Here is a 24026-nt window from a genome sequence, read left to right as displayed (position 1 = left end):
GTGTGTGTGTGTGTGTGTGTGTGCGCGTGCGTAGGCTCTAGCCGGGTTGATTTGTGGCTGCAGACTGTTGTTATCACTAGTTTAATCCAGAGTTATGAGTGTTCAGATTGGTAGGGCTCAATAAGACTGGGTGGATGGTGTTGGAAGGGAGGGGTGGAGGGTTGGACAGACAGCAATGGCTCTGAGGGCCAGCAGCTGAGCCTGGCTCCTGCATGCTGGTTCCTGGGTCCTTGGGGCTCGATTTTCCCTGGTCCTCAGCAGAGAGGCAGGTTTGGATGTCAGATCAGAGCTCGTTAATCAAATGAGACTGAAGTGAATTTAGAAAATGGCAGCCAAAGAGACCTCTGGAAAGTGCTGTGTCCTGGCATTTATCTTCACAAAAGTGCATGAAACTTTTTGACAGGACCAACTAGACTGGATACCTGTTAAGTCCTATGAGTTCCTTTTTGACAGGACCAACTAGACTGGATACCTGTCAAGTCATATGAGTTCCTTTTTGACAGGACCAACTCGACTGGATACCTGTCAATTCCTATGAGTTCCTTTTTGACAGGACCAACTAGACTGAACAATACATCACATTTGGATACCTGTCAAGTCCTATGAGTTCCTAAACGCCAAATGTAACTAATTAATGAATGTGCCCTCTTGCTCAGCAAACAATTATCTCTGTCTCTTTGACAGATGTGCAAAGTCAAGCCAGATAAAGACTGTGTCCAGCAGTAATATTTTCTTCAAGGGAAGCAGGTTTCGATACAGGTGAGACATTGAATGCTTGACTGTGTCACTGAGCCTTACTAAGCCAAGCTGTGTCCAGTTAAATGCCGCTAGACTTATGTATTGTTTGTTTTGATCATTTCCCAAAGCACATTTTATATGCTACACATCTCTTCATTTCAGCAGCTGGATAAGTGCTCAAGCAATTTAGCTTAAGAGACAATTTAGCTTAATTTAGCTTAAGGACTAGGTTATTTGTTATAGAGAACGATTAATTGGTTCAAGTCGGCAGGTAGCCTAGTGGTTAGAGGTCAGAGGGTCAGTAATCAAAACGTTGCGGGTTTGAATCCCCGAGCAACTATGTGAAAAATCTGCTGACGTGCCATTGAGCAAGGCACTTAACCCTAATTGCTCCTGTATGTCGCTCTGGATTAGAGCATCTGTTAAAATGTAAAAGTCATGTTTTTTCCCCCAATATGGACTAGGTGTAGGTAACATACTGTATAACATGTTGACCTCAGGTTGGGGATAATTTCCTGCTTTGGTGTAACTTTACCCTGTATGATACAGTACAGACTGTAGAACTACATCTAGACAAAGTCACACTGTAGAACTACATCTAGACAAAGTCACATTGTAGAACTACATCTAGACAAAGTCACACTGTAGAACTACATCTAGACAAAGTCACACTGTAGAACTACATCTAGACAAAGTCACACTGTAGAACTACACCTACACAAAGTCACACTGTAGAACTACATCTAGACAACGTCACACTGTAGAACTACACCTAGACAAAGTCACACTGTAGAACTACACCTAGACAAAGTCACACTGTAGAACTACATCTAGACAAAGTCACACTGTAGAACTACATCTAGACAAAGTCACACTGTAGAACTACACCTACACAAAGTCACACTGTAGAACTACACCTAGACAAAGTCACACTGTAGAACTACACCTACACAAAGTCACACTGTAGAACTACACCTAACGAGTTTGTTTTTCTTTTTAGTGGAAGAGTTGCAAAAGAAGTAATCGAAGCCAGCTCCAAGATCCAGAGAGAGCCACCGGAGGTGCATAGGTGAGAGAGGGAAAACTGAACCTCACTGTCATGTAGTTAGTACCACATACCAGGTAAAGGTGTGTTTAGTCTGGTAAATCAGATAACAAGTGTTGTTTACACCATGTTTCAGGTTACACTTTGGGCAGAGCAGAAGCTTCAACTCACTGAGCCACAAAAATCTGATCATGAACATGGAGCCTCTTGTCCCAGCACTGCCCTCCACCAACGAGTATGAAGAGACCTCGGCAGACAATGGTAAGAGCACACAGTCACACACACACACACACACACACTCCAGCAAATAATACATACACTCATGCATGCATACACACTTACACACACACCGGCCGCGTCCTGGGGTTTGCTTGGTCTCCAGTGACAGCTGTTAGGTGTCCAGCTCTCGGAGTTGGAGTGTAAATTGAGCAGCTGATGCTACGGTAAGCCTCGTTTCCCCGGAGACCCAATCACAGTGCTAAAAATACACCTCCCATGAGCCTCCCTGAGGACACCATGCTGGTAATAACCAGTCACGGAAGTGCACCATGACATCACGGAAACAGACGCAGGACCCCAGCTAGGGTTAGCGTTAACAGTAACTTAATTAGCACATATTTGTTTGGCTCCAAGGGGGGGGTGTGTGTGTGTGTGTGTGTGTATGTGTGACAATTTTTTCCTTCACTAAACCTCATGTTAGTCTCATCCTTAAATATACAGTACAAAGATTACATTTTTCCATTTTAGTCATTTAGCAGACGCTCTTATCCAGAGTTAGTGAGTGCATACATTTTTTTTTTTTCATACTTCATAGATGGCTTGTGAACGGTAGGCTGGTTGGATGTGTGGCATAGAAGCTGGTGCCTCTTGTCCTGTAAATGGTAAAAGAAGGTGGAGTTTCTCCAGACTATGACTGACAGGTTGGTAGTATGTATAGTGGTCAGTAGTTTCTCCAGACTATGACTGACAGGTTGGTAGTATGTATAGTGGTCAGTAGTTTCTCCAGACTATGACTGACAGGTTGGTAGTATGTATAGTGGTCAGTAGTTTCTCCAGACTATGACTGACAGGTTGGTAGTATGTATAGTGGTCAGTAGTTTCTCCAGACTATGACTGACAGGTTGGTAGTATGTATAGTGGTCAGTAGTTTCTCCAGACAATGACTGACAGGTTGGTAGTATGTATAGTGGTCAGAATAAGAGTGTGCTGCTGAGGGACCACAGAGCCCAATCCATCAGCTCTATTGCTGACACTCTGGCTTAACGCTGGCCTAGGATCAGTTTATCCCCAGGAGGCTGTCTGACCAGACCAGACCTGCCCTTGGGGGGGAACAGAGAGGGAGGGAAGAGAGGGGGAGGGAAGAAGAGAGAGAGAGGGGGATTGAGAATGGGGAGAAGGAGGGTGGGCATGGGTAGGCCAATCAGACGTGTTCTTTTATGCTCTCTACTTGTCAGTGTTACCTAAACATGCAAACACATCAGATAGAATTCAAAGCAAGCAGTGTACTGGAATGACATTAGCTCTCATGGGATGGGTGGCCAAAAATAACTAACTGTAAGCCACACCACCAATATGACTACATTGAGGCATATGTCACTGTGCTTCTATAGCTATACAGTGAGGGGGAAAAGTATTTGATCCCCTGCTGATTTTGTATGTTTGCCCACTGACAAAGACATGATCAGTCTATAATTTTAATGGTAGGTTTATTTGAACAGTGAGAGACAGAATAACAACAAAAAAATCCAGAAAAACGCATGTCAAAAATGTTATAAATTGATTTGCATTTTAATGAGGGAAATAAGTATTTGACCCCTCTGCAAAACATGACTTAGTACTTGGTGGCAATCACAGAGGTCAGACGTTTCTTGTAGTTGGCCACCAGGTTTGCACACATCTCAGGAGGGATTTTGTCCCACTCCTCTTTGCAGATCTTCTCCAAGTCATAAAGGTTTCCAGGCTGACGTTTGGCAACTCGAACCTTCAGCTCCCTCCACAGATTTTCTATGGGATTAAGGTCTGGAGACTGCCTAGGCCACTCCAGGACCTTAATGTGCTTCTTCTTGAGCCACGCCTTTGTTGCCTTGGCCGTGTGTTTTGGGTCATTGTCATGCTGGAATATCCATCCACAACCCATTTTCAATGCCCTGGCTGAGGGAAGGAGGTTCTCACCCAAGATTTGACAGTACATGGCCCCGTCCATCGTCCCTTTGATGCGGTGAAGTTGTCCTGTCCCCTTAGCAGAAAAACACCCCCAAAGCATAATGTTTCCACCTCCATGTTTGACGGTGGGGATGATGTTCTTGGGGTCATAGGCAGCATTCCTCCTCCTCCAAACACGGCGAGTTGAGTTGATGCCAAAGAGCTCCATTTTGGTCTCATCTGACCACAACACTTTCACCCAGTTCTCCTCTGAATCATTCAGATGTTCATTGGCAAACTTCAGACGGGCATGTATATGTGCTTTCTTGAGCAGGGGGACCTTGCGGGCGCTGCAGGATTTCAGTCTGTTACCAATTGTTTTCTTGGTGACTATGGTCCCAGCTGCTTTGAGATCATTGACAAGATCCTCCTGTGTAGTTCTGGGCTGATTCCTCACCGTTCTCATGATCATTGCAACTCCACAAGGTGAGATCTTGCATGGAGCCCTAGGCCGAGGGAGATTGACAGTTCTTTTGTGTTTCTTCCATTTGCGAATAATCGCACCAACTGTGTCACCTTCTCACCAAGCTGCTTGGCGATGGTCTTGTAGCCCATTCCAGCCTTGTGTAGGTCTACAATCTTGTCCCTGACATCCTTGGAGAGCTATTTTGTCTTGGCCATGGTGGAGAGATTGGAATCTGATTGATTGATTGCTTCTGTGGACAGGTGTCTTTTATACAGGTAACAAGCTGAGATTAGGAGCACTCCCTTTAAGAGTGTGCTCCTAATCTCAGCTTGTTACCTGTATAAAAGACACCTGGGAGCCAGAAATCTTTCTGATTGAGAGGGGGTCAAATACTTATTTCCCTCATTAAAATGCAAATCAATTTATACAATTTTTGACATATGTTTTTTTGGATTTTGTTGTTGTTATTCTGTCTCTCACTGTTCAAATAAACATACCATTAAAATTATAGACTGATCATGTCTTTGTCAGTGGGAAAACGTACAAAATCAGCAGGGGATCAAATACTTTTTTCCCTCACTGTATATGTATCATGCCACTGCCTACTTCATTTGTTCATTTAGCAAACAAGACAGCTGATAATCCAGTGCCTTTTGTCACGTTCGTTGAAGGACGGGTCAGACCAAGGCGCAGCGTGATATGCATACATGTTTATCACACTGATAAACAACAACAAAACAATGAAACGTAAAGTCCAAAGGCTGAACACAAAACTAGCCTAAACACGGAACATATCCCACAACTACCTAGTGCCAATAGACTGCCTAAGTATGATCCCCAATCAGAGACAACGAGCGACAGCTGCCTCTGATTGGGAACCACACCGGCCAACATAGAAATACACATACTAGATAACACACCTAGAATATACACAACATAGAATATACACACCCTGACTCAACATATAAGAGTCCCCTGAGTCAGGGCGTGATACCTTTATTACAGTCAACACACCTACATTGCAGTTTTAATTAGCTATAAAACTGAAAGTGTTTCTCTTTGCCCCATGGCAAAATGTGTAGAATTGCAGGAAATTAGCTGTTTCCCCAAACATTTCTGCAGGCCCACCCACCAAAGTATTTCTGTCTACGCCACTGACCTGAACTCGTTTTTTTTTTTTTTGACTTTGTGTGAAAATGTATGCACTCACTAATTGTAAGTCGCTCTGGATAAGAGCGTCTGCTAAATGACAAAAATTTAAAATGTTTAATGTTTGCCATCCATCAGCGGGGGTGAGGTATCAGCACACATCCAGGGGGCCTGTCTCTACCTCTGAGTTATACCCCCAAGGTGTTACCCCCTGTATTCTAACACACACACACACACACACACACATGCACACACACAAACATTCCCCTTTCACATTCCCATTTTGGGCATTACACTATTACACGCATAGGGCTAAGTTCGCACTCATAGTCAGCTTCTTATCCACCATCCTGCCAGGAGAATTTACAGTATATGCCCACTGGAAAAATATTCTCTTGGCTGGGTTTCAAAGAACTACCAGAGTGGCCATTTCCTCTGTCACCTCTCGACTGACTGGGCCGGAGAAGGAAGTAGTCACCAGCAGCAGGCGTTGGTGGTCACCAGGCCTATAGACCCAGGGCCTCAGCCTGTCTAGTCTACCCCAAGGCCACTGAGGGCCACTACACAGCCTTGGGTTGGCTGGTTGGCTGGCTGGCTGGAAGAGGACTGGCCACCCCTCAGAGCCTGGTTCTGCTCTAGGTTTCTTCCTAGGTTTCTGCCTTTCTAGGGAGTTTTTCCTAGCCACCGTGCCTCTACATCTGCATTGCTTGCTCTCTGGGGTTTTAGGCTTGGTTTCTGTATAAGCACTTTGTGACAACCGCTTGTTTAAAAAGGGCTCTATAAATACATTTTAATGATTGATTGATAGCCCTAAGGGGTTTTAGGAATATAAAGCCCTTCATATGCATCAGCATGAATGGGGAATATAACGGGGTGTGAACATGTACAGTCGTTGTCAAAAGTTCTGAGAATGACACAAGTATTGGTCTTCACAAAGTTCGCTGCTTCAGTGTTATGAGATATTTTTGTCAGATGTTACTATGGTATACTGAAGTATAATTACAAGCATTCCATAAGTGTCAAAAGCTTTTATTGACAATTACATTAAGTTTATGCAAAGAGTCAATATTTGCAGTGTTGACCCTTCTTTTTCAAGACCTCTGCAATCCGCCCTGGCATGCTGTCAATTAACTTCTGGGCCACATCCTGACTGATGGCAGCCCATTCTTGCATAATCAATGATTGGAGTTTGTCAGAATTTGTGGGGTTTTGTTTGTCCACCCGCCTCTTGAGGATCGACCACAAGTTCTCAATGGGATTAAGGTCTGGGGAGTTTCCTGGCCATGGACCCAAAATGTAGATGTTTTGTTCCCCGAGCCACTTAGTTATCACTTTTGCCTTATGGCAAGGTGCTCCATCATGCTGGAAAAGGCATTGGTCGTCACCAAACTGTTCTTGGATGGTTGGGAAAAGTTGCTCTCGGAGGATGTGTTGGTACCATTCTTTATTCATTGCTGTGTTCTTAGGCAAAATTGTGAGTGAGCCCACTACCTTGGCTGAGAAGCAACCCCACACATGAATGGTCTCAGGATGCTTTACTGTTGGCATGACACATGACTGATGGTAGCACTCACCTTGTCATCTCCGGACAAGGTGTTTTCCGGATGCCCCAAACAATCAGAAAAGGGATTCATCAGAGAAAATGACTTTACCCCAGTCCTCAGCAGTCCAATCCCTGTACCTTTTGCAGAATATCAGTCTGTCCCTGATGTTTTTCCTAGAGAGAAGTGGCTTCTTTGCTGCCCTTCTTGACACCAGGCCATCCTCCAAAAGTATTCGCCTCACTGTGCGTGCAGATGCACTCACACCTGCCTGCTGCCATTCCTGAGCAAGCTCTGCACTGGTGGTGCCCCGATCCCGCAGCTGAATCAACTTTAGGAGACGGTCCTGGCGCTTGCTGGACTTTCTTGGGCGCCCTGACGCCTTCTTCACAACAATTGAACCTCTCTCCTTGAAGTTCTTGATGATCCGATAAATGGTTGATTTAGGTGCAATCTTACTAGCAGCAATATGCTGTGAAGCCCTTTTTGTGCAAAGCAATGATTGACGACACGTGTTTCCTTGCAGGTAACCATGGTTAACAAAGGAAGAACAATGATTTCAAGCACCACCCTCCTTTTAAAGCTTCCAGTCTGTTATTCTAACTCAATCAGCATGACAGAGTGATCTCCAGCCTTGTCCTCGTCAACCTCTCTGGCCCCCCTCTCTCCCTAGCCTCACTGGCCCCCCCTCTCCCCCTAGCCTCTCTGGCCCCCCTCTCTCCCTAGCCTCTCTGGCCCCCCTCTCTCCCCCTAGCCTCTCTGGCCGCCCTCTCTCCCTAGCCTCTCTGGCCCCCCTCAATTCAATTTCAATTCAATTTAAGGGCTTTATTGGCATGGGAAACGTATGTTAACATTGCCAAAGCAAGTGAAGTAGATAGTAAACAAAAGTGAAATAAATATTAACAGTAAACATTACACTCAGAAGTTTCAAAAGAATAAAGACATTTCAAATGTCATATTATGTATATATACAGTGTTGTAACAATGTGCAAATAGTTAAAGTACAGATGGGAAAATAAATAAACATAAATATGGGTTGTATTTACAATGGTGTTTGTTCTTCACTGGTTGCCCTTTTCTTGTGGCAACAGGTCACAAATCTTGCAGCTGTGATGGCACACTGTGGATTTTCACCCAGTAGATAAGGGAGTTTATCAAAATTGGGTTTGTTTTCGAATTCTTTGTGGATCGCTGTAATCTGAGGGAAATATGTGTCTCTAATATGGTCATACATTTGGCAGGAGGTTAGGAAGTGCAGCTCAGTTTCCACCTCATTTTGTGGGCAGTGTGCACATAGCCTGTCTTCTCTTGAGAGCCAGGTCTGCCTACGGCGGCCTTTCTCAATAGCAAGGCTATGCTCACTGAGTCTGTACATAGTCAAAGCTTTCCTTAAGTTTGGGTCAGTCACAGTGGTCAGGTATTCTGCCACTGTGTACTCTCTGTTTAGGGCCAAATAGCATTCTAGTTTGCTCTGTTTTTTTGTTTGTTCTTTCCAATGTGTCAAGTAATTCTCTTTTTGTTTTCTCATGATTTGGTTGGGTCTAGTTGTGTTGTTGTTGTTGTTGTCCTGGGGCTGTGTGGGGTCTGTTTGTGTTTGTGAACAGAGCCCCAGGACAAGCTTACTTAGGGGACTCTTCTCCAAGTTCATCTCTCTGTAGGTGATGGCTTTGTTATGGAAGGTTTGGGAATCGCTTCCTTTTAAGTGGTTATAGAATTTAACGGCTCTTTTCTGGATTTTGATAATTAGCGGGTATTGGCCTAATTCTGCTCTGCATGCATTATTTGGTGTTTGTCCCATTTTGTGAATTCTTGGTTGGTGAGCGGACCCCAGACCTCAGAACCATAAAGGGCAATGGGTTCTATAACTGATTCAAGTATTTTTAGCCAGATCCTAATTGGTATGTCAAATTTTATGTTCCTTTTGATGGCATAGAAGGCCCTTCTTGCCTTGTCTCTCAGATCGTTCACAGCTTTGTGGAAGTTACCTGTGGCGCTGATGTTTAGGCCGAGGTACGTACTATGTATAGTTTTTCGTGTGCTCTAGGGCAACGGTGTCTAGATGGAATTTGTATTTGTGGTCCTGGCAACTGGACCTTTTTTGGAACACCATTATTTTTGTCTTACTGAGATTTACTGTCAGGGCCCAGGTCTGACAGAATCTGTGCAGAAGATCTAGGTGCTGCTGTAGGCCCTCCTTGGTTAGCCTCTCTGGCCCCCCTCTCTCCCTAGCTTATCTGGCCCCCCTCTCTCCTTAGCCTCTTTGGCCCCCCTCTCTCCCTAACCTCTCTGGCCCCCCTCTCTCCCTAGCCTCTCTGGACCCCCTCTCTCCCTAGCCTCACTGGCCCCCCTCTCTCCCTAACCTCTCTGGGCCCCCTCTCTCCCTAGCCTCTCTGGCCCCCCTCTCCCCCCTCTCTGGCACCCCTCTCTCCCTAGCCGCTCTGGCCCCCCTCTCTCCCTAGCCTCACTGGCCCCCCTCTCTCCCCTAACCTCTCTGGCCCCCCTCTCTCCCTAGCCTCACTGGCCCCCTCTCTCCCTAACCTCTCTGGGCCCCCTCTCTCTCTAGCTTCTCTTGCCCCCCTCTCTCCTTAGCCTCTCTGGCCCCCCTCTCACCCTAGCTTCTCTGGACCCCCTCTCTCCCTAGCTTCTCTGGCCCCCCTCGCTCCCTAAACTCTCTGGCCCCCCTCTCTCCCTAGCTTCTCTGGCCCCCTCTCTCCCTAGCGTCTCTGGGCCCCCTCTCTCCTAGCCTCGCTGGCCCTAATCAGTCAGAGATTAGCTGGCCCTCTCTGCAAGACCAGGGGTGTAAAAATAGGCCCTCCTGCTTTTGGGATGATCCACCCCTAATGCCCTGTCTTTGTTAATGCTGCTGACATTTAAGTCATCTGGGAGGGTTGTGTGTGTTAAACCCAGCCAGAGCTCAGAGGACGGTCGGTCAGTGTGTGTGGGAGTCGAGGCACTGCCGGGTCAGAGTTAACGGGGGAGCAGAGGAGCCATGGAGCTTCTGGAGCAGAGGAACGAGGCAGATATTGGGCTGGGAGTTGGGGACTCTTTGGGGTGCGGGGGTGTCCTGGGGCAGCCGGCGGACGTGGGTGAGGGGCTGGGTGAGGGGCTGGTTGAGGGGCTGGGTGAGGGGCTGGGTGAGGGGCTGGTTGAGGGGCTGGTTGAGGGACTGGGTGAAGGGCTGGGTGAGGGGCTGGTTGAGGGGCTGGGTGAGGGGCTGGTTGAGGGGCTGGTTGAGGGGCTGGGTGAGGGGCTGGTTGAGGGGCTGGCTAAGGGGCTGGGTGAGGGGCTAGGTGAAGGGCTGGTTGAGGAGGCAGAGGAGATCCTAGGTGTGGGGTGTGGGGAGGTTCTGGAGGAGCGGGGGGATATGGTGCGCTGCCGGTTAAAGATCACCACCAGCCACAACCTGCAGCTCCGCATGGCCAACCACACGGCCCGGGACGTCTACGTACGCCTGCTCGGCCACGGGGAGTGCATCTCTGGAACCGGTACAGAACCATGGAATCAATGGGAAGGGGCGGGGGGTGCTGTGTGTGTGTGTGTGTGTGTGTGTGTGTGTGTTTGTGTGTATAATCGGTAGTGTAAGGGTAACAGTCCGGGAAAAAACTATTTAACGATGTAACATGTCTGTCTAACCTTGTTCCATAAACTCAGTTGATTTACATGCTGACGTTGTTGTCAGGTCGAGCTTGTTGTTTGTTAATGGCCTGTTAATCGTTTAAAGCTTCTTTATGGCCCTAAGTGTGAACGAGACATTGGTTGGACTGGAGCATCAGTGATGAGCGTCCAGTGTATCTGTGATAGGCTCTGCTGTCTCTGTTGTTGGGAACTGGGACTGAGCTCTGCTGCTGTCTGTTGATGGGAACTGGGACTGAGCTCTGCTGTTGTCTGTTGATGGGAACTGGGACTGATCTCTGCTGCTGTCTGTTGTTGGGAACTGGGACTGATCTCTGCTGCTGTCTGTTGATGTGAACTGGGACTGAGCTCTGCTGCTGTCTGTTGTTGGGAACTGGGACTTAGCTCTGCTGCTGTCTGTTGATGGGAACTGGGACTGATCTCTGCTGCTGTCTGTTGTTGGGAACTGGGACTTAGCTCTGCTGCTGTCTGTTGTTGGGAACTGGGACTGAGCTCTGCTGCTGTCTGTTGCTGTCAGTCTAAAGGAGTGTCTGTCTGGTCTGCTGGTGATATAATGGCCACTCTTAGATGGCAAAGCAGTGTATCCCCGTGCTGCACTGCAGGCTTTTCAGAACATACAGTCAGTCAAGTCTAGAGATCAGACACACTTTTAATGTTTGTTTGGACAGAGTATACACTCTTAGGGAAAAATGTGCTATCTAGAACCTAAAAGGGTTATTTGGCTGTCCCTATAGAAGAACCCTTTGAAGAACCCTTTTTGGTTCCAGGTTGAAATATTTTGGGTTCCATGTAGAACCCTTCCACAGAGGATTCTAAATTGAACCCAAATGGGTTCTACCTGGATCCAAAAAGGTTTTTCCTATGGGGACAGCTGAAGAACCCGTTTGGAACCCTTTTTCTAAGAGTGTAGGGGTGCTGTTAATGTTGAGGATGAGAATGCTGTAAGGATGAAGGTTAATTCATCTTTCATTCTGTGCTGCTGTGTGAGGGGCATCTGGTTTCACAAGGCTAGAGTGGCAGGACATAGCGGGGAAAACCCTGTGTGTGTGTCTCTGTGTATGTGTGTGTTGAGGAGGAGCTGCAGGAATCTAACAGCTCATTCTGACACCTGATATGAGTACACGAGTACAGAACCACCAGTGATTACATTATTTACTGTTAAACTGACAGGGGAACAGAGAGCGAGGGAGGGAGGGGGATAGAGGGAGAGTGTCTGGTGATTCAGTTTTAGGAGGATCACTCACTCTTCAGTGATTAGGTGACCTGAAAGAGAGGACTCACTCTTCAGTGATTAGGTGACCTGAAAGAGAGGACTCACTCTTCAGTGATCAGGTGACCTGAAGGAGAGGATCACCATGAGATGTCTAGAATGACAAAACATCTCCCCTCCCCCTCTCTCCATCTCCCCTCCACCTCTCTCTATCTCCCCTCCCTCTCCATACCCTCCACCTCTCTCCATCTCCTCTCCACCTATCTCTCTCTCCCCTCTATCTCTCTCCATCTTCCCTCTTCCTTTCCCTACCCTCCACCTCTCTCTATCTCCCCTCCACCTCTCTCCATCTCCCCTCCTCCTCTCCCTACCCTCCATCTCTCTCTCTCTCTCTCACCTCCATCTCTCTCTATCTCCCCTACACCTCTCTCCATCTCTCTCCATCTCCCCTCCCCTCCACCCCTCTCCATCTCCCCTCCACCTCTCTCATCTCCCCTCCACCTCTCTCCAGCTCCCCTCCACCTCTCCCTACCCTCCACCTCTCTCATCTCCCCTCCACCTCTCCCTCCCCTCCACCTCTCTCCATCTCCCTTCCACCTCTCTCCATCTTCCCTCCACCTCTCTCATCTCCCCTCCACCTCTCTCATCTCCCCTCCACCTCTCTCCAGCTCCCCTCCACCTCTCCCTACCCTCCACCTCTCTCATCTCCCCTCCACCTCTCCCTCCCCTCCACCTCTCTCCATCTCCCTTCCACCTCTCTCCATCTTCCCTCCACCTCTCTCATCTCCCCTCCACCTCTCTCATCTCCCCTCCACCTCTCTCCATCTTCCCTCCACCTCTCTCATCTCCCCTCCACCTCTCTCATCTCCCCTCCACCTCTCTCCAGCTCCCCTCCACCTCTCCCTACCCTCCACCTCTCTCATCTCCCCTCCACCTCTCCCTCCCCTCCACCTCTCTCCATCTCCCCTCCACCTCTCTCCATCTCCCCTCCACCTCTCTCCATCTCCCCTCTACCTCTCTCATCTCCCCTCCACCTCTCTCTATCTCCACTCCACCTCTCTCCATCTCCCCTCCACCTCTCTCCATCTCCCCTCCCCTCTACCTCTCTCTATCTCCCCTCCACCTCGCTCATCTCCCCTCCACCTCTCTCATCTCCCCTCCACCACTCTCCATCTCCCCTCTACCTCTCTCATCTCCCCTCTACCTCTCTCATCTCCCCTCCACCTCTCTCCATCTCCCCTCCACCTCTCTCCATCTCCCCTCTACCTCTCTCCATCTCCCCTCCCCTCTACCTCTCTCTATCTCCCCTCCCCCTCTCCCTCCCCTCCACCTCTCTCCATCTTCCTTCCACCTCTCTATGTCTCCCCTCCACCTCTCTCTCTCTCTCCCTCTCTGGCCCTACTGTATCGCTCTGAGGTCATTTGCTCGCAAACTCATTCTTGACTCTGGCTGTTTCCATAGCAGCCGTCACTGTGTTGTTCCAGGACAGTCCCCCACCCCCTCGCTCTTCCTCTTCATCTCTCTCTCTCTCTCTCTCTCTCTCTCTCTCTCTCTCTCTCTCTCTCTCTCTCTTTGTCCAAAGGTTTGAATCTGTTGGCATGGTTACTGAGCAGTTTCATTGGTTCAGTGTGTTTGGCTGTATACTCTTACAGTAGATGTGGTCTTAGCCTAATGAAGCATTGTGTTTTATACAATATGTACAAATTGCTCATACACTGAGTGTTTGTCTTAGAAGTGGCCCAGCGGATGAGGAATGTGTAGGCCCATCATGTCTCTTGTGAGGTACGGGAGAAATGCAGACTGGCAGTGAGTCACACATCACTGGGAGTTTAACCCAGAGCCATTTCTTAATCCACAGCAGGAAGACAGCTGGGCCTATTTTAAACCCACACACACGCACACACACACGCGCATGCACACACACAAACACAATATACACATAATTATCCTGTATGCTGAAGCTTCAGTTATGCCTCTGAACTACTGAACACAGCCCAGAGTCTTTCATCACCTCAGGCCTAGGCAGCGAATAGACTGAGGAAAATATATGCACACACCTGCAGCCAATGGGAGCACAGGTGTCCCTATATAAGGGGACGCTTCCCCTCAATCAGCCTCCCGAAAAATTATCTTCAGCGAGACTGGAGGGTCGGCAAGGACCTTAAGTCCTATGGGGCTCCGCTCCACTCATAGAACTGGAGTTACAACTCCGGTAACTATCGTTCTATATCGTGGAGCTCCGCCCCATAGGGGAGCTCTGCTCCTAGTGGTTTAAGGCGGAGCGCAACGCTCCAAAATGTACTCCCTGCCGAGCCTAACACTTACCACGTACTGAAAAGGTCGAGCCCATCAATGGCTGCGACGAAGTCCCACAGTACTGTAACACAATGTGTCACAATATACTGTGTCCTCGGTACAATCCGCTACACTCAGTACAAGCCAAGGCCAATGGCTAGTGGGCAGATAACCAGAATATGAGCTATACTAATCTGAACCAGCAGATAGATGGTGCCTCAATATCCTGTCAAGAAAAAAACGATCACTAATGGAGTGATACAAAGTGTCACTCTACACTGTGTATTCGGTTCCACCACACTCAATCTATGGATCCCAAAGATTGGTGGGTAGAATCTAGAACATGAGCCATACTAATCTGAACAAGCAGATAGATGGTGTCTCAAAATTCTGTCAACATTCTGTGAGTGGTCTAATAGTAATGTAACACAAGTTACAAACACTATTTCCCTCCTCATTCCACCACAATAGTCTACACTGGTGGACAGGTCAACAACATGACCTCTACTGTACTGAGAATATCAGTCAGGAGTCATGTCCCATATATGTCTCTCTCCTATAAAAAAAGCACGGACCTAATGGGAACGATGCCCATCGGCCCTGTACCTTTCCCTTCTATTTCAAGTCCTCCCATCAGCTACGCTGAGTACAAACTGAACCAGAGAGTTAAAAGACATATCCAGAATTGAGGACATGAGCTAAAAATTGAACTGAACAAAGCAGACAGTTAATGCTCTAATATCCCTGTAACTACTGGTACTACAGTGTCGCAACACAAGGTGTCGCTGTACACTGTGCCTTCAACAGTGTTATCGTGAATACATTACCTTCAACAGTGTTATCTTGTGATCAAGCCTTCAATGTTATGTGATTATTGGTGTCGTAAAAATGTTAGCTAACGGGTTAGCAATTAGCAGGTTTGACATTTCTGTGGAAATACTACTATTATCAGCTTTTTGATAAGCGGTTTAGCAAAAAAAAACGTCCCGTATTATCGGCATACGGCCCCCAGTTATTGGCCACCTTACTATTCTGTTCAATTACAAGATATATCCATTTAATTTTGTTCAAAAAAGAGACACCAACCACGTACCCAAAGTGTTTACTAGATAGTTGACTAGTTGGCTAGCCTTCCGGTAAAAAATAATGACTTGCCTGTCAACTTTTCATTGCGTAGCCCGGTGCGCCCTCCTGTGGACTCTTAAAAAATGGTTCTTCACCAACATATTCAGTGTTGTAACCAAATAATGTCTCATCATTTGTTTTGAGAAAGTAGATAACAGTTGAATTCTAAAATATGAGTATTAATAATTTACATCAAATAAAACTAATTTCAGTTATGTGCATTGACATAAACAATGAAAACACTGTTGGAGTTTGTGTTGCAGAGATGCACTTGGAAAGTAAAGGAAGAAATACACAAGAGTGGTTCAATAAATATATATATTATATTTTAGACATTGATTTTTTTGTACAAATAAATAATTTCATATGAACACAAACAAACAATTAAATCTCGACCTCCATCCCTATATTGTCACAAAAATCACAATAATATTCCAGCTCCACCGCTACCTCTTGATCCCACTGCACACACCTGCAGTGGAACCAGTGCAGACAGAAGTCACAGCACAACCATGGCACCTCGGATCTACACTCCTGAGAGGAGCTCGCAGGCGGATCATGCTCCCCACAGCGAGCACAGCAGGTGGTGTCTTCTTTTATAAAAAAGAAAAGAAAAACAATTTATTAATACAGTGGGGAAAAAAAGTATTTAGTCAGCCACCAATTCTGCAAGTTCTCCCACTTAAAAAGATGAGAGAGGCCTGTAATTTTCATCATAGGTACACGTCAACTATGACAGACAAAATGAGGGAAAAAAATCCAGAAAATCACATTGTAGGATTTTTTATGAATTTATTTGCAAATTATGGTGGAAAATAAGTATTTGGTCAATAACGAAAGTTTCTCAATACTTTGTTATATACCCTTTGTTGGCAATGACACAGGTCAAACGTTTTCTGTAAGTCTTCACAAGGTTTTCACACACTGTTGCTGGTATTATGGCCCATTCCTCCATGCAGATCTCCTCTAGAGCAGTGATGTTTTGGGGCTGTCGCTGGGCAACACAGACTTTCAACTCCCTCCAATGATTTTCTATGGGGTTGAGATCTGGAGACTGGCTAGGCCACTCCAGGACCTTGAAATGCTTCTTACAAAGCCACTCCTTCGTTGCCTGGGCGGTGTGTTTGGGATCATTGTCATGCTGAAAGACCCAGCCACATTTCATCTTCAATGCCCTTGCTGATGGAAGGAGGTTTTCACTCAAAATCTCACGATACATGGCCCCATTCATTCTTTCCTTTACACGGATCAGTCGTCATGGTCCCTTTGCAGAAAAACAGTCCCAAAGCATGATGTTTCCACCCCCATGCTTCACAGTAGGTATGGTGTTCTTTGGATGCAACTCAGCATTCTTTGCCCTCCAAACACGACGAGTTGGGTTTTTACCAAAAAGTTATATTTTGGTTTCATCTGACCATATGACATTCTCCCAATCCTCTTTTGGATCATCCAAATGCACTCTAGCAAACTTCAGACGGGCCTGGACATGTACTGGCTTAAGCAGGGGAACACGTCTGGCACTGCATGATTTGAGTCCCTGGCGGCGTAGTGTGTTACTGATGGTAGGCTTTGTTACTTTGGTCCCAGCTCTCTGCAGGTCATTCACTAGGTCCCCCCGTGTGGTTCTGGGATTTTTGCTCACCGTTCTTGTGATCATTTTGACCCCACGGGGTGAGATCTTGCGTGGAGCCCCAGATCGAGGGAGATTATCAGTGGTCTTGTATGTCTTCCATTTCCTAATAATTGCTCCCACAGTTGATTTCTTCAAACCAAGCTGCTTACCTATTGCAGATTCAGTCTTCCCAGCTTGGTGCAGGTCTACAATTTAGTTTCTGGTGTCCTTTGACAGCTCTTTCGTCTTGGCCATAGTGGAGTTTGGAGTGTGACTGTTTGAGGTTGTGGACAGGTGTCTTTTATACTGATAACAAGTTCAAACAGGTGCCAGTAATATAGGTAACGATTGGAGGACAGAGAAGCCTCTTAAAAAAGAAGTTACAGGTCTGTGAGAGCCAGAAATCTTGCTTGTTTGTAGGTGACCAAATACTTATTTTCCACCATCATTTGCAAATAAATTCATTAAAATCCTACAATGTGATTTTCTGGAATTTTTTTCTCAATTTGTCTGTCATAGTTGACATGTACCTATGATGAAAATTACAGGCCTCTCTCATCTTTTTAAGTGGGAGAACTTGCACAATTGGTGGCTGACTAAATACTTTTTTTCCCCACTGTATGGTTTTGCAAAATGTAGAAGTTCTTCAGCAACAATAGTAATTGATACAACTGAGAGAGAGAGAGAAACAGATGAAGTACCTGAGAGTGGTGCCATGGGTGGCGTGACCGACATGACCGGTGGAGCTTTTCTCTTCCTTTTCTGTGCTGCAGTTTGAGAAAAAGTACTGTTAGACAGAGCATGTTTCATGAAAACCCTTTTCAACTTTTTTACATCAATACCTCTGGAGGAAGCTGCAAAGGTTTTGGAGGAGGTGGAGATGACTTGAGGGCTGGTGCTATGTACTGTAGATATGTAAAGAGAGATTTTTTTATAAAACATTCATTTTTTCGTAATTTAACATGTGTTTACCTGTGGAGGTGGCGGTATTCAAATTGCAGGGTGCAGAGACACCAGACGAGGCTGCTATGGTGGTGTGACCAGGGGAGACTGAGGAGGCAGTTGGTCCAGAGGAGGCTGTGTTGGTGGTGACAGACAGGGTGGGTGGTGTGCATCGCGGTGGTGGTGGACAAAACCGCCGACGATGGCTTGGAGGAGCTGGTGTTTGTAATGGTGGGGTTGAGTGGCCGACGATGGTGTGGCCGGGAGAGTAGGCACGTGGCCTTCTTCTGCAGCTGGGGACTCCGGCGGCTCTTACAGGTGTTGCACACTGGGAGGCACTGGCAGTGGTGATGCAGCTGTCAGGAGTGGTTCCAGCAGGGGGTCCTGCAGAGGCGATGGCGTCAATGGTCTCATCCATGGCAGCCCTCTCCTGTGCCCTCTGTGTTCTGAAGGCTGCCCGACGCTCTTTCTCCTCTGCCTCTGCCCTCTCCTTCTCACCCCTCTCCTGCCACTGGCGCGTGTATTCCTCCCCGTTGAGGCATGTGGCGACCACAGGGAGTCTTCTGTATCGGTCCAGCCGATACTTCAGGACAGTAAGGATGTGCCCCAGGTCCTTCGCTATCAGCCCACCCTCTATTAGGGGGTGCTCTTCTAGAGCTAGGCCTGGGACTGGAGCAGGGGCTGGGACTGGAGCAGGGGCTGAGGGTCCTCCTGTGGTCGCTGGGGAGGAGGCGCTGATGGATGGCACAGTGATGCTGGTTCCAGGAGAGGCGGTGGTGGGACTCGGTAGGGACCGATACAACATTAAACGGGACCCTTCAATGGCTGAAGGGTCAAAAAGGGAAGAGGCCACACTTCTTAAAGCCTTCCACCACATAGCGCATGTCCTTGCATCGCTGGTACGGGTAGCGGAATACTCTGGCAAATTCTGATTTGATTACCATGTAGGAGTGGTCAAAATGGCTAAGGTCTCCAGCTACCTTGGAGAACTCAGCCTTTAAAGGGCCAAAGTATGCCACGTCCAGCGGCTGCAGGACATGGGTGCAGTGTGGTGGAAGACAAAGAAGTATAACCCCTTCCCTTAGTGCCGCCGCGAGCACCTCCGGGTCCATGTGGCTCTTGTGCCTATCGAAGAGGAGAAGGAGAGGGCGCTCTTTCACTGCATGCTTAATGAAGTGTAGAAACCACTTCCTGAACAGGTCCCCGTCAATGTAGCCACTGCTAGCCAAGGCTTGGGAGGGGCCTCCCAGTGTGTAGTGGCCACCGGGGAAACACTTGGGGTAGATGATAAACAGGGGGGACGTCCTCCCCAGCTGTGTTGAAGCAGGCCAGCACTGTGATGTGCTCCTTGGTCCCAGGAGCCTGCTGGTACACGTGTTTTAAGCCCCGGGGAGCCAGCACTTTGTGCCTGCTCTGGTCGCTACGAAACCCAGACTCATCGCAGTTATAGATTTGTCTGGGTTTCTCCCTCAACCCACTCTCCTCCAAGTGCTTCTCATAAGAAGTGAAGAAGGTGTCCATCGTCGGACGTGTGGCACACTCAGCACTCCCCCTGTCCAGGGTGTCCGGCCTCCTCATGCTCAGGTTCTTGTGCCTCCTCCTGAACATTTCCCACCACCTCTTCCCCAGTGGTGGGATTGTTTCCCCTGGGTGCCGAAACCTACAATAGAATAGAATATATAATTGTCCATCCAGAATGAAAATGTTTGTTTTGGCACCACCATACACATCCACATTTACATCACACACATTGAGAACAGTCAGTCCACCAATCTACATACATAAATACATAGAACACCAAATACCTGCGTATTTTGTCGGCGTATTTCATCAGCCTCTGTCTGGTGAAGGGGAACCCATAGCTGGCGCAGTAGATACAGTACTGCACCAGATAATTTTCATCCTCTGGTACAAGCAATGTGGGTGGTCCACTGCGACAACCATGGGTCACCCGGCCGCTCAGCCTGTCCGCCAGGGTCTGCCGAGGTACACCATGCACCTTGGTAGATAAGAAAATAAAACTGTTACTAGCAGATAAAATTCACATACACATGGTAATCTCCTAAAAACAAAAGATTCCTAATCTTGGCAGCCTGGCGGATAGCCATCCCTGCCCCGCAGTCCTCCATGGCATGGAACATGTCCAGCTCACTCCACTGCTTCCTCTTGACTTTCTCCATGCTGTGGTGTTAATACATGTAGCTAAATAACTTGGCATACTATACACATTTTAGAAAGATAACTCAATCTGAATATGTATAAACATTTACATTTCAGAGCTAAGGCATTGAAAGGTGATTAAACTTTTCACAATAACTGAAAGTGCACCCACGTTTTTTGTTTGATGTTATCTGTAATGAAAATTAGTGTCAATTAGTACAATTTGACTAAATACTGCCTCTATGTAGCTGTTGTAAGATTAAACATAACCAACAGTGATAGGTGTCAAAAAGTTAATGGTTCAAAGTTCCAAATACATTTTTGCAGATTGTGCAATACGCCTCCGTCAGAGGACTCCAATTTTGATACGATAAAGCTTGACAACATTCCGCTGTTTTCGTGATATGTATTATCTAACACTTACAATTTCTTTCCTTTTTTCTGTCTTAGCAGTTCTATCAACATTTAGCAACTAAGCTAGTAACATTAGAAAATCCGTTAGCTATATTTCAGAGGTAAAAAGTTGGATATTAAATGATGTGTGGTCTGTCGCGTAGTCGAATTTTACAATATGCAGCGTGTTCCACAAAATGTGTACATATATAACTTTTTTGAAAACGCTCAAAACCTAACTTAACTTACACAAATTGCACTGAAAATCGGTGGTCAGCTAGCTAGAAGGGTGTCGTTAGTCGCAAAACTTACCGTTATTTTCCAGTCCATTTAAATGTTGAGCTCGAGGTGATTTAGTCCTCCAACCGCTAGAGAGTGTCCGAAGTTAGGGGATGTCCGATGTTGGGGGAAAATTAGCTATAGTGATCTCAGGGTGTAGCTGAAAGAGCAGGGGCACCCTCCGGTGGCTATGAATCTGAATGACAGCTATTTTGTAGCTCAGAGGAGCCAGCCAAGCTGTAGGATAACGATGTTCTCCTGTCTCCCAAGACTGTACAGTCTGTTAATTTCCATATTTATTTTACATTCAGCTATTGGTTTTGACATGAAACTAGATAGCCTATCACTGAACTCAATAGGGCAAGTAAGTGGATAAGATGAACTGAGTATCATCTCTCTGTCTTTACAGGACTCCTGGCTCTGAAGGACTCTGTTTACTTGTCCCCCCTGAAGCCGTCCACCACCTCCACGGAGCCGGAGCTAGAGCGGGTGGAGGGTCCTGCTCTGGGGCAGCGCAAGGAACAGGAGGCCCCTACCAGGGCTGGGGGGGAGGCAGAGGAGGGGCAAGAAGAGGAGGAGGAGGAGGAGGAGGAGGAAGAGGAGACGAGTGGAGTCCTGACCATCTCTGAGTTGGTGTACAACCCCTGTGCCAGCATGCTGCCCACGCCAGTGGACGACGGCCAGGGAGGGGTGGACCTGCTGTTCCAGAGCCCCATCCAGAGCCCTGCTCGCCTGCTGAGAGAGCTACATGCCGACCCTGACATCCAGGCCCAGCTGGAGGCTGAGAGGGTGCGTGACCGCGCATTCGAGCGTGCACGTGTGGTGGGGAGGAGCATGCTGGGTAGCGGGCTCCGCCTCCTGGCGAGGAATGAGCGGGTGAACACGTGCGTGCTGAGCGCGGTCCGCCTCATCGCCATGGTGATAGGGGTGCTGCTGGTTGCCGTACCGATGCTGCTGCTGCTGCTGGAGTCGGACATAGACGTGTCGTTTTTGCACGAAATCAGGCAGACACCGGAGTTTGAGCAGTTCCACTATGAGTACTACTGTCCACTGCGCCGCTGGATCCTCTGTAAGATCAGCATGGCCATGGAGAGGCTGGGATGGGACTGAAGAGGAGAGGACACACAGGAGGAGGAGGAGGAGGAGGGGTGAGGGAGGGAGGGTTGCTTTCACTCTGTAACATGTTTCTGTCTGCTCACTCCTGATGCTGACAAGCTGATGGGTATTGGTTGTGATTGGACAGTGATTTTCTAATAGGTACGAGACAAATCTGTCTCTGGAGCTCATTTGATTGGCTCTCCTCTTCATAACATAGTCAGTGATTGGTCCTAGACACTGTCAGTAATGGCGGAGTGGGCCGGACAGAGAGAGAACATAGATCTGAGAGCAACCCTGTATCGCTGGCCACATAACAGCCACAGCCTATAGATAGATACACTACATGACCAAAAGTATGTGGACACCTGTCGAACATCTCATTCCAAAATCATGGGCATTAATATGGAGTTAGTCCCCCCTTTGCTGCTATAACAGCACTCTTCTGGGAAGGCTTTCCACTAGATGTTGGAACATTGCTGCGGGGACTTGCTTCCATTCAGCCACGAGCGCATTAGTGTGGTCGGGCACTGATGTTGGGCGATTAGGCCTGGCTCGCATTCGGCGTTCCAATTCATCCCAAAGGTGTTCGATGGGGTTGAGGTCAGGGCTCTGTGCAGGCCAGTCAAGTTCTTCCACACCGATCTCGACAAACCATTTCTGTGTGAACCTCGCTTCGTGCATGAGGGCATTGTCATGCTGAAACAGGAAAGGGCCTTCCCCAAACTGTTGCCACAACGATGGAAGCACAGAATCATCTAGAATGTAATTGTATGCTGTAGCATTATGATTTCCCTACACTGGAACTAAGGGGACTAGCACGAACCGTGAAAAACAGCCCCAGACCATTATTCCTCCTCAACAAAACTTTACAGTTGGCACTATGCATTCTGGCAGGTAGCGTTCTCCTGGCATCCGCCAAACCCAGATTCGTCCGTCAGACTGCCAGATGGTAAAGCGTGATTCATCACTCCAGAGTCCAATGGCGGCGAGCTTTACACCACTCCAGCCGACGCTTGGCATTGCGCAAGGTGATCTTAGGCTTGTGAGCGGCTGCTCAGTCATGGAAACCCATTTCATGAAGCTCCCGACGAACAGTTATTGTGCTGGCGTTGCTTCCAGAGGCAGTTTGGAACTCAGTAGTGAGTGTTGCAGACGAGGACAGACGATTTTAACGCGCTACACGCTTCAGCACTCGGCGGTCCCGTTCTGTGAGCTTGTGTGGCCTACCACTTCGCGGCTGAGCCATTGTTGCTCCTAGACGTTTCCACTTCACAATAACAGCACTTACAGTTGACCGGGGAAGCTCTAGCAGGGCAGAAATTTAATGAACTGATTTGTTGGAACGGTGGCATCCTATGACAGTGCCATGTTGAAATTCACTGAGCTCTTCAGTAAGGCCATTCTACTGCCAATGTTTGTATATGGAGATTGCATGGGCGTGTGGTCGATTTTATACACCTGACAGTGACGGGTGTAGCTGAAATAGCCGAATCCTCTCATTTGAAGAGGTGTCCACATACCTTTGTATATATAGTGTATATATGTATATTTACAAAAAAAATAGGAATATTGATAATAATACATATTTAAAGTTCTTTTTAATGTTTTGTAAAAAAATTGTGATGCAAGTATTTCAGGAATTTTTCAGTCAGAGGATCTACTTACAAGTTTATTGAAGCTATGGGTTGGGGGTCAAAGTCAACTATTTTTAAAGTCTACTGTCACGCGACTTGACAGGTAGCACCAGGGGTTTTACTACGAAGATATAGCACAATCTTTTACAACACAGATTAACTGTTTCAGATTCTCTGATGTCATTGGAGTCAGATGGCACAGGTCTGGTTAACTGTTTGTACATTTCAACATGTTTGTGTTGAACTAAATGTGATCTTATTGAAGGTTTCAGTCAGTCTCCTGGCAAGTGGATTTAAGAGTTTTAACATAAAACTTGTAATGTGTGATGTCAGCAACAGTGGAATATATCCAATGGTCAGTCGGAACTGAAATGCCAGACTGTATAAAAAAGGAAAGTCATTCATGGCTGTTTTTTACGATTGTAGTGGTTGACCAATAAGATGATGCGTTAGTATGATATTGGTGAAGTATCGTGACAGATGATAGGCCAGTGATGGTTTGAATGGGAGGGGCATACAGCTGTCAGTCTAATAGCTACGAGGTTATGTTATCTGAAATACAGT

General features: G+C 47.3%; 1 protein-coding gene across 2 annotated transcripts in view; it reads left to right on the top strand.

Moving 5' to 3' along the window:
- Positions 1-21891, top strand: part of frmd3 (FERM domain containing 3) — a 62585-nt gene extending 40694 nt beyond the window's left edge. For both annotated transcript variants that reach the window (XM_041900291.2, XM_041900290.2), the window contains 4 exons: positions 685-759; positions 1739-1807; positions 1920-2044; positions 21140-21891. In XM_041900291.2, coding sequence (XP_041756225.1) covers positions 685-759; positions 1739-1807; positions 1920-2044; positions 21140-21840 — 970 coding nt within the window. In that variant the 3' untranslated portion in view covers positions 21841-21891. The remainder of the gene's footprint in view (positions 1-684; positions 760-1738; positions 1808-1919; positions 2045-21139) is intronic.
- The last annotated feature ends 2135 nt before the right edge of the window (positions 21892-24026 follow it).

Source organism: Coregonus clupeaformis, chromosome 16 (assembly GCF_020615455.1).
Source record: "Coregonus clupeaformis isolate EN_2021a chromosome 16, ASM2061545v1, whole genome shotgun sequence".
Taxonomy (NCBI): domain Eukaryota; kingdom Metazoa; phylum Chordata; class Actinopteri; order Salmoniformes; family Salmonidae; genus Coregonus; species Coregonus clupeaformis.
The sequence above is the reverse complement of the archived record's forward strand: the minus strand, read 5'-3'. Positions and strand labels throughout refer to the sequence as shown.